The sequence below is a fragment of the Camellia sinensis genome, chromosome 8 (assembly GCF_055761805.1).
Source record: "Camellia sinensis isolate YWXY chromosome 8, ASM5576180v1, whole genome shotgun sequence".
Classification (NCBI taxonomy): Eukaryota; Viridiplantae; Streptophyta; class Magnoliopsida; order Ericales; family Theaceae; genus Camellia; species Camellia sinensis.
In genome coordinates this window covers 169835501-169847612 of record NC_138968.1, presented here as the reverse complement: position 1 = coordinate 169847612, position 12112 = coordinate 169835501, and the positions used below count along the sequence as shown (strand labels likewise).

The 12112-nt window shown below is 35.6% G+C and overlaps 1 protein-coding gene across 3 annotated transcripts in view; it reads right to left on the bottom strand.

Annotated features, from left to right (window-relative positions):
- Positions 1-11858: 11858 nt before the first annotated feature.
- LOC114292413 (glycolate oxidase 1) overlaps positions 11859-12112 on the bottom strand; it is a 5245-nt gene continuing 4991 nt past the window's right edge. For all 3 annotated transcript variants that reach the window (XM_028236367.2, XM_028236368.2, XM_082884779.1), the window contains exon 12: positions 11859-12112. This exon is cut by the window's right edge and continues 131 nt beyond it. In XM_028236367.2, the coding sequence (XP_028092168.1) occupies positions 12058-12112 (55 nt within the window). In that variant the 3' untranslated portion in view covers positions 11859-12057.

Genomic DNA, 12112 nt, shown 5'->3' with positions numbered 1-12112 from the left:
TCGAAATAACCTTCACCATTGTAAACTGCTTCATCACCTAGCATGACACGTCATGAGCTTGGAATGCCCAGTAAAAACACACACACCCTCATATCCTCTATCAACCAATCAACCATACGCAGAACAAATTGGGTAACATAACATACAATAGTTCTATGAATTAGTAGTTAGACTAGACATCTAGAATCCCCCAAAGAGATCCTTCTACCCAACTGCAAGGATTGAACACCGGACTATTCAGAACTCCCCCTTTTGCTGCTTTGCAGACCTTACCACCTATGCCCACCTCCCAGTTATTTACCGGTCAGTGACATTGATGGACCTCAAAAGGGACGGCCAAACAAGTGGGCTCGCTTACACCCAAATCGTGCCTAGGGCTCGCTTGCACCCTGAACCTACCATATCAAATCGTGCCTAGAGCTCGCTTACACCCTGTACATACCATATCAAAGGGCTCGCTTACACCCTAAAACCATCGCATAGAGTCTGAATGCATCCGTGTCAACCTAGGGGCTCGCTTAGACCGCTTACGTAAGACTTAGCTAATTTGATATTAATCACATCATAATTCATGTCATTCATATGTATATTACATAAATCATTCTGAAACACAAGGGTGAACGCCACCCATTACCAACCCCTTTTCATTTCCCGTTTATTAGATCTTTTGCTAAGCAAGTTAGTCACATAAAAGAGCATGAGACAAATATAAGAGAGAAAATATAACCCATGATAAGCATACACAAGCAAACAACATCAGGAATGCTTTGAAACACTTAGACAAATAACACAATAAAACACAATTTCCAGCACTATTCAATTCTGCAGGGCTAACAATAATGCTTTGATAAAAATACTTCCAAGTCAAATTAGAGGCTGAAATTGCAAGAAACAATAATCAACCTATTTAGTTTCAGTTCCAATTCTTAGAATTTGCATAGCACCTCCAGAAATTCACTTACAAGCTATATTTGAAAACCTGTCTAGATTTGTCACCCTTTTGGAAAACTAGCTTTCCTCTTAATCTACCCCGATGATTTTCACCCAAATAAATTCTGTTGAAAAGAGGACTCAGAATTATAAATTGTAACAAAAGAGCCAACATGAGATGATTTTTCTGAAATTTTATAAGATTGAAATAAGTTGACTATTTTTCAGAGACTCGGGACCAGATTTTTAAACACAATATCCAAGCCCTAAAAACACACAATTAGGGGCTAATAAAATTATCACAAGCTCTAAACACACCAAATAGCATACACTAACAAATTCAGATTTGAGAAATAAATAAATTTGATATTTCTTTTAAATTAGAGAAATCACAACAGTGCCTAATTTGACAAATTCGCAAGACAATGTCACTAGCTCAAACCCACACTTTCATACACACCAAAAACCCTATTCAATATTAATATGCAACACAAGAGGGCATCTAAACAATATGATGAGATGGGTGAAAGAATTGGAGAGGAGAAGAGAAGAGAGATGTGCTCTTACCTTCTTGAGTCACCTTTTCTTCCTTTCTTTTTTTTTTTTTCCTTCTTCTCTACTTCCCCTAATCACACTCTCCCTCTCTCACCCTCTCCATGTGCTGCTAAACGTGGGAGTGGAAATTAAGACAATGATCTCAATTTATAGGCCATGAATTTGGGTTAAAAAGACCATTCTACCCTTCTAGCTTAATGACTAAGAAAACTTATAAATATCTAGATATTTTTCCCCTAATTTGCTCAAATAAATATTAAAATAAATAATAAAACTATTTATTTAAAGATATTTATGGCTATTTATTTGCTCAAATAAATAATAAAGATTCAAAGAATTAGTAAATATGCAACTAGGCTAAAAAATAATTAAATAAATAAAATGTATGAATTAATTTAGAAACTGGGAGGTAAAATAAATAAAGCCAAGTGTTAGGGTATTTCCAATTATAAAGTGGTGTTCTAGGATTTAAAATTATTCTTTATTGGGCCATTACGCAGACTTTTATGGAACTAGGGGCTAAAATGCTATTAACCTAAGGCGTAGGGTTTCAAGTGTAGTTACTAAACATTAGGGTCTCTACAACCTATCCCCCTTAAATAAATTTCGTCCTCGAAATTAAATCATACCTCACGTCTCAAATAGTTGTGGATAATTTGCCCGCATCGCGTCTTCACGTTCCCTGGTGAACTCTTCATTACCATGGTGACTCCAGAGTATCTGAAGCAGTTGAATTGTCTTTCCTCACAAGTTCTTTTCTTGTTTGTCCATAATTACTACTGGTCCCTCCTCAAAGGTAGCGTCTTTGTTGAGTTGGATTTCTTCCCAATTGATGAAGTCAGAAGGGTGCATTATATACTTCCGCAGCATAGATACATGGAAAACATCATGTACTCCAGCCAACTGTGGGGGTAAAGCCAATTTGTACATAACCTCTCCAATTTTTTGAAGTATCTCAAAGGGTCCGATATATCGAGGTGATAATTTTCCTTTCTTTCCAAAATGGATAATCCCTGGACAGGGCTGAATTTTCAAGAAAACATGATCATCGATAACGAAAGTTAGAGGTCTTCTCCCCTCCTACTAATGTTTGTCGAATAAGTTTCACCTTTTATGTAGTTTCTTGCACGATCTATGGGCCCAATAGACTCGCTTCTCCAACTTCAGTCCAACAAACTGGTGATTTGCAAGGCCAACCATACAGTGTTTCGAATAGAGCCATGCCAATGCTAGCCTGGAAACTGTTATTGTATGTGAACTCTACCAACGGTAGGTGTCGCTCCCAATTCCCTTTGAAATCCATCACACAAGCTCTTAACATGTCCTTTAAAGTTTGAATGGTACGTTCCAACTATCCGTCAGTTTGAGGATGAAAAGCGGTACTAAAACATAATTCGCTCCCTAACGCTTCTTGTAAGCTTCCCCAAAATCGGGAGATGAAACGCAGGTCCCGGTCTGACACAATTGATACATGAATTCCGTGTAATCGGACAATTTCTTTAATGTAGAGATAATTCAGCAATGTTAAAGTGTCTGAGAGTTTATATGGCAAAAAGTGTGTAGTTTTCGTCAAACGATCAACTATAACTCATATAGCATTATGTCCTCTAGGTGACCTGGGTAGTCCAGTGACAAAGTCCATTGTTACATGCTCCCATTTCCATTCTGATATCGGCAAGGGCTGAAGCATCCCTCCAGGTCGCTGGTGTTCTGCCTTTACTTGCTAACTCGTAAGGCATCTGGCTACGAACTGACCCACATCTTTCTTTATTCCGTTCCACCAGTATTGGTGTTTTAAGTCTTGGTACATTTTCGTCCCTCTTGCGTGCACTACGAACACTGAATGATAGAACTCTTTCAAAAAATTTTCTCTAAGTGACTCATCTTGTGGTACAAACACTTTGCCCTGATGTCTCAAACTTCCATCTGAGTGAATTATCCAATCAAGTATAGGATTGCCGGATGCTATTCACGCTTTTATGCACGCCGTTTCCTGATCATACTTCTGTGACTTTATTACCTCGTTCAGTAATTTGGGCATAACGATTTGAGCACCAAGGTATACCTTCTCGTCCTGAGCTTTCATATGTACTCCGAACTCATTAAGTGTTCCAACCATATTCCATTCCTTGAGTGCCAAGCTAGCAATAATTCCCCGATTCTTACAACTTAGGGCATCTGCCACCACATTAGCTTTGCCAGGATAATAAGAGATAGTAAAATGGTAATGTTCAAGCTATTCCATCCACCGTCTTTGTCTCATCTTCAAGTCCTTCTATGTGAAGAAATACTTCAAGCTCTTATGATCCATGAAAATCTCAAACTGTTGACCATATTAATGCCATTGCTTTAGCGAAAAACCATCGCTGTCAACTGCAGATCATGTGTCGAATGATTCCTTTTATGCGGTTTTAGTTGCGTGGAGCCGTAAGTCACCACCTTTCCCTTTTGCATTAACACATAGCCTAGCTCATCCTTAGACGCATCGCAATACATTGCATATTCTTCTCTTTGCTCCGAAATGATGAGTATTGGGCAGTAGTCAATCTCCTATTGAGTTCTTGAAAGGATCGTTCACATGCTTTGTCCTAATCATATTTTACCCCTTTTTGAGTTAGACGAGTCATCGGTTTGGCCAATTTAAGAAAAAAAATCTTAAATAAACCGTCGGTAATAACTAGCCAACCCTAAGAAACTATGAACTTCAAATACTGAGGTTGGTTGCTTCCAATCTAATACTACTTCTACCTTGGCCGAGTCCACTGCAATCCTATGCTCAGACGTTACGTGTCCCAAAATTTGACTTCCTTCAACCAGAACTCAAAGCAAGTTGATTATGCCACCGCATTATCCTGCTTAGACACTCCTCTCTATCTCCCTTAAATTGAAAACACCTCCCATCAGGTGTGTAAGTCCTCGCCCTCTTCTGGTAGCAATCAATCACCGTTCAGTGGGCAAATAGCCATTCCATACCTAAGATTATGTCAAAATCGAACATGTCCCTGATCACAAGGTCGCAAATCAAGTGTAAACCTGGCACTTCTAATTCGCACTGACACTTCCTCCCAAAGGTGATGCGATACTTAAAGTAGTTTTTTTAAAGATTCACATGTAAGACCTAGCGATTTAACACATGATGTTTCTATAAAATAAAATAAAAAAAATGGTGCGCCATAATCGAATAGAACCCAAGAATTATAAAGTACGATGTTACCTCTAATTACTAACGGGTCTTCGTCCTCTTCCTTTGATCATAAGGTCTAGCTCCCATTCGAACTTTCCTACATTTTCCTTCTCAATTGACCTAATTGTTCCAGAATCTGGTTTCCAATGCAGCTCAAGATTTCAGCCGCAGGTATTGGTCCATTATCAGGGTTTCAATTACATGATACTTCATTCTTATGGCGTTATTGCTCGCGAGCTCGTGTGTTATCCCTTGTCTTAGTGTAGCTATAGTTGCAGTCTAATTATGGAGGCAATTCTCAAGGGTAATGAACTAATCTTAAAGTTATGGTTTAATTATCCTACGGTGTTTAAAGCAATAAGATCAAGTAGTAAATAACAAATATAGGGAATTACACAATACAACTTCACATATGTACATATAGGCAAAATAATAACTACAAGACTTTGAAAACTGAATTAATAAAAGGAATACGAAATGGAGATGGAAGAATATTATAGTAATTGCATCAATTAATACAAGGATCATCTGAAATACGGATGGATTATGATATACGACTTTTATGTGGTCAAGGTTATAAAGATAGTGACTAAGTTAGATATTTAACTTGAAACTGCATCGGCCATCCGCGTTTCAAACTGAATATCCAAGATTCGTCACCAAATAAAGAAATTGCAACCTTCAGAAAAATTCTCGTACAAGATGGTATAATCAAGGCTCAAGGTTGTCAATCTAGCAAATGGTATAATTGAAAAATATAAAGTAAGACCAGATGGTAATGACTTAATCTTGAAGTGAACGATATCAAACAAGGTTACAATTATGAAATGAAGGTAGGACGATCGATAGAAGACTCGTAGAAATAACAGTATCCCCTACTTCTATATTGTATCTAATGTTTAACACATTGCCCAATTCAAAGTTAAAACCACTTCCCTTCGTAGGCGATCGTCAAATCGTTTGAAGCCGAAACGCATGGGTAATGGTTGAACCTAAGCTCTGATATCATTTTGTAACGCCCCAACTTCCAGGCCGTTAAATACGTACAATAATACAACAAAAGTAGGATAGATAATTAAAACATCTTAATATACATATATAACCAGAGTTAATATCACAGATAATTCGTTTATGTTCCATTACAGGATTACCAAAACATTGCCAAACCAAAAGTCAAAAGGAAAAAAACTAGTCTAAGTCTTCAAATGAACCACAGCTCCAACACTTCATCTTATTTGCCTTCAAAATAACCTTCACCATTGTAAACTGCTTCGTCACCTGGCATGACATGCCATGAGCTTGGAATGCCCAGTAAAAACACACACACCCCCATATCCTCTATCAACTAATCAACCATACACAGAACAAATTGACATAACATATAATAGTTCTATGAATTAGTAGTTAGACTAGACATCTAGAATCCCCTAAAGAGATCCTTCTACCCAACCACAAGGATTGAACACCAGACTATTCAGAACTCCCCCTTTTGCTGCTTTGTAGATTTTACCACCTATGCCCACCTCTCGGTTATTTACCGGTCAGTGACATTGATGGACCTCAAAAGGGATGGCCAAACAAGTGGGCTTGCTTACACCCAAATCGTGCCTAGGGCTCGCTTACACCCTGCACATATCATACCAAATCGTGCCTAAGGCTCGCTTACACCCTGTACATACCATACCAAATCGTGCTTAGGGCTCGCTTACACCCTGCACATACTATACCAAAGGGCTTGCTTACATCCTAAAACCACCGCATAGAGTCTGAATGCATCCGTGTCAACCTAGGGGCTCACTTAGATCGCTTGCACAAGACTTAGCTCATTTGGTATTAATCCCATCATAATTCATGTCATTCATATGTGTATTACATAAATCATTCTGAAACACAAGGGTGAACGCCACCCATTACCAACCCTTTTTCATTTCCCGTTTATTAGATCTTTTGCTAAGCAAGTTAGTCATATAAAAGAACATGAGACAAACATAAGAGAAGAAATATAACCCATGATAAGCATACATAAGTATGGTAAACCAAGCAAACAACATTAGGAATGCTATGAAACACTTAGAGACAAATAACACAATAAAACACAATTTCCAGCACTATTCAATTCTGCAGGGCTAACAATAATGCTTTGGTAAAAATATTTCCAGGTCAAATTAGGGGCTGAAATTACAAGAAACAATAATCAACCTGTCTAGTTTCAGTTTCAGTTTCAATTCTCAGAATTTGCACAGCACCTCCAGAAATTCACTTACAAGCTATATTCGAAAACCTGTCTAGATTTGTCACCCTTTAGGAAAACTAGCTTTCCTCTCAATCTACCCAATGATTTTCACCCAAATAAATTCTGTTGGAAAGAGGACTCAGAATTATAAATTGTGACAAAAGAACCAACATGAGATGATTTTTCTGGAATTTTATAAAATTGAAATAAGTTGACTGTTTTTCAGAGAATTAGGCCCAGATTTTTAAACACAATATCCGAGCCCTAAAAACACACAATTAGGGGCTAATAAAATTATCACAAGCTCTAAACACACCAAATAGCCTACACTAAATTCAGATTTGAGAAATAAATAAATTTGATATTAGAGAAGTTATAATAGTGCCTAATTTGACAAATTTGCAAGACAATGTCACTAGATCCAACCCACACTTTCATACACACCAAAAATCCTATTTAACATTAATATGCAACACAAGAGGGCATCTAAACAATAGGATAAGATGGGTGAAAGAATTGGAGAGGAGAAGAGAAGAGAGACGTGTTTTTACCTTCTTGAGTCACCTTTTCTTCCTTTCCTTTCCTTTTTTTTTTTTTTTTTTTTTCCTTCTTCTCAACTTCCCCTAATCACACTCTCCCTCTCTCACCCTCTCCCTGTGCTGCTAAACGTGGGAGTGGAAATTGAGACAATAATCTCAATTTATATGCCATGAATTTGGGTTAAAAAGACCATTCTACCCTTCTAGCTTAATGACTAAGAAAACTTATAAATATCTAGATATTTTTCCATTAATTTGCTCAAATAAATATTAAAATAAATAATAAAACTATTTATTTAAAGATATTTATGGCTATTTATTTGCTCAAATAAATAATAAAGATTCAAAGAATTAGTAAATATGCAACTAGGCTAAAAAAATAATTAAATAAATAAAATGTATGAATTAATTTAGAAACTGGGAGGTAAAATAAATAAAGTCAAGTGTTAGGGTATTTCCAATTATAAAGTGGTGTTCTAGGATTTAAAATTATTCTTTATTGGGCCATTACGCAGACTTTTATGGAACTAGGGGCTAAAATGCTATTAACCTAAGGCGTGGGGTTTCAAGTGTAGTTACCAAACATTAGGGTCTCTACAATCCCTTACCAACATACATACCACTCTTTGTTAATACAAATTTATCAGACTAAAAAACAAACCTAAAATCATTTTTACTTAACAAAGAACCGGAAACTAAATTCTTTTGGATGTCTGGTACATGCAGTACGTTGTTGAGTGTCAGTTCCTTCTCTGATGTCATCTTCACGACTACTTTCCCTTGTCCAGCCACAACAGAAGCGGATGAATTTCCTATGAATAGTTGCTCACCATTTGTAGCCTCATTATAAGTAGTGAACATCTTCTTGTCCGCGTAAATGTGTCGAGTTATCCCAGTGTCAACCCACCATTCCTTGGGATTTCCAACCAAATTAGCTTCAGACACCACAGCAGAGAGATTGATGTCATTTATCCCGTCAGAGATATAATCAAGTTCTGTCACATTGGCTTGATTGGTAGTTTTCTTGCTTGTATTTCTGCGATCCTTCTTAGGGCGGCGACAATCAGAAGCTCGATGTCCGATCTTGCCATAGTTATAGCATTTACCTTTGAATTTTTTATTGTTATTGTTGTCGCCTTGTTTAGGACCATCTGCAACAAACTTCTTCTTTTTGTTATGTAGTTTGGGCACATGTTCAACCACATTAGCCTTGGACTCAATGGCATTTTTACCATTCCTCTTTTCAACTTTACGGTTATCTTCCTCAATTCTTAATCTTATAATCAATTCATCTATAGTCATCTCCTTGTGTTTATGTTTTAAATAATTTTTGAAATCTTTCCAAACCGGTGGTAATTTTTTCATTAACACAGCGACTTGGAAAGACTCGTTCAGCGGCATACCCTCAGCATGAATATCATGCAAAATTAATTGAAAATTTTGAACTTGAGAAATTACCGTTTGGGAGTCTACCATAACGAAGTTCAGAAATTTACCGACAACAAATTTCTTTGTGCTGGCATCTTCTGCCTTGTATTTTTTTCTCCAAAGAATTCCTTAATTCTTTTGCTATTTTCAAAGGGCTGTAAACATTATACAACATGTTGTCAAGGCCATTGAGAATGTAGTTTATGCACAGAAAATCAAAATGTTTCCAAGCGTCTACAACGGCAACAACTTGCCGATCACTTCCATCCTCTCTAAGTACTGGAGCTTCTTCACGGAGAAACCGGACAAGATTTAGAGTTGTAAGATAAAACAACATTTTCTGCTGCCATCTCTTAAACTCGGTGCCATTAAATTTTTTCCGTTTTTCTCCATGATTTATAGGAACTTGAACATGGTTCTGGATGGGGACCAGAGTCATTGTAACAATTAGATTTGGAGTACTACTTTCAGGAGCCATAATATCTAATTACAAAAAATCAAAAAAAATCAAAACCAAAACCAAATTAATTTTCTAGTTACTAAAACCAGAAAATAAATTATAACACAAAATAATTTTACTTTTTTTGTTACTAAAACTAGAAAAATAAAATACCACAATAATTTTCTGTATCACAAATTAATATTCTGAAATTGTTAATGATATCAGTATATTACTACTAGTTGTCAAAGAAAACAAACAGTATATTACTACTATTTGTATTTTCCAACCAAAATATCACTTTGTGAAAGCATAGAAAAATGAATACAATGAAGACACCAAAATTGGTCTATTTTAAGATTGCTGGACAATCTTCACTGTATTAACAACAAACAGAAGAAATGAAAAAGGAAAGAGACTGTGTGATTACAAAAATCAAACAAGTAAAGAAAATAATATAAAACAATAGATTCTTATTTTGTTACAAAAAACAAAATCAGAATCTGATAAAAATAAATAAATAAAACAGAAAGTAAATTAATTACTAACCTTAGGTATTTATTGAACAAAATTCTGATCAAGTCTAGTGTTTAACACTGTATCCTTAAGACAGATTCATCTTCTCCACGGTGCTTTCAGATTATGGACGTCTATCTCCCAAGATAAAATAATCAACTATGAATAATAACAACACTACAAATTATTCACACAACGAACACACTATGTATTTACTCTTTCTTACAAGAAAATAATGTAGCAAAAATGCAAAAAGAGCAATGGTAGAATTTGGATGAAAATTCAAGTGTAAACATCAATTGAGGGATTACCTATTTATAGATGAAAATGGTGGCTGTTTGGTTTGAATCCAACAGGTATGATACTTGTTCGGACAGATCTGGTTTGAATTTCAAACAGATAAAAACCTATTTTGGGTTTGAATTTGAACAGATTCGGATCTGTTTGGACAGATATGAAACTGTATAGAATTTCTGAATCAGTGCAAACCAAAATTTGAAATAAAAACGGACAGATTTTATTTCCATCCAAATAAAATAAATTCAAATGTTTTTGGCCCAAAAAGATAAGTATTGGATCAGACAAGCCCAACCTAACCTCACACCCGTGCCCAAGCCAGCCCGGACGGACAGATGGTAGCGGCACACGTGTGCGTTTGTTTTTGGATCCAATGGGTCTAGCCCAGCCCATAACATCTCCCTTCTACAAACTTGGGGTGCCCCTTGGGGCCCTCCCCAAGTTGCAAACTCAAGCTTTATAAACCTTTTGCCCACCAAACCAATGTGGGACAAGCCTTTAATTCAAACACTTGAGGAATTTCCAACAAACTCCATTTCCATGGAGCTCACTTTGGCTTCAATTTTTCATTCACCCGATAATAGTTTTAAGCAACCAAATATACTACGTAAATCACAACGCGGCATAGAACACTTAACCACTTAGATCTGCCAAGTTTGGCGCATGGGTCCCACCTAAAAAATATACCAAAATTGAGAAAAAAATCTAATTTTTTCAAAACCATTTCTAACAATTACTACCGTGGATCTTTGCATCTACTCCACTGCTGTGGTCATCCACAACCTCTGCCGACCACCACTATTACAATCACTAACAACCACTATTACAATCACTAACAACCATTAATCGATTTTGATCAGCAATTGCCTTTGATCACTTTCTATAACTTGTTTTTAAAAATACATGTACTAAACATATTTTTTATATTTATTTTTATCAAATATAAACAATGAATTTTAAACATTAGCCGATTTTTTTTTTTTAATTGTATTTTCAAACTACAGTCTCAAATTTAAAATGACACTTTAAAAACAAATTTTTAATTAAAGTTAAGGTCTTTCAAATTAGTTGCACTTCAATCCCCAATCATGGATCATTATTAACCTACTAATATATTTTACTCCAGTTTTAATTGAACCCCTGATAGTGAACGGTGTGATTGATCCTCCCACTTAGTCAACCCAGTAGACCGGATATTGAATTATTAAATAATAAAAAAAAAACTACTCATATATTTTCAAAAAAATGAAAAATTAGACAAATTACACTTACCTCTAAATTATGGGTCATTATCACTTTATCTCCTCAGTCAAAAATTATTACATTTTATTCCCCTAATCTTTTAATTTATTTCAATCTCAACCATTATGGAAAAATAACATAATAGTAAGTTTTATGACCAAAATATTCATTCAATAGTTGAATTATTTATATAACTGTAAAATATATATATATATATATATATATATATTAAAGTGAATATATTCACTTGACACCATATAACCAACTAAACTATCATAGACCATGAGAAGTTTTGCCAGCTATATAAATAGAGAAAAGTTAGGGATTATGAAATTTTTTTCATGAAAATAATCATGAAATATTTGTGATTGTTGGTTTATCTTGATTAGTGTATGGTGTTTTATTCTAAGTGTAATCCAAGGATCACAAAGTTTTCATGAAAGATTTTTCATGACACCTAACATTATTGATATAAATATGATTTTGTTAAAGAAATAGTATACAACGCAGCTGCTGTCATTTATAAATGAAAAACATATCCATCCATTCACCAGTATTTCAAAAGATTAACATTTTCAGAACATAAGTACACTCATTGAAATGGAAATGAGTTTTCCAACGCAAAGGCAGGCTTTTGAACCCACAATCTTGATCATTTTCCATCAATCGATCTGCCATAAGTTGCTACAGGTATTCACAACCTCGGAATGGGGCGAGGAATGTCCCAATCGGCCACAATGTGATCACGG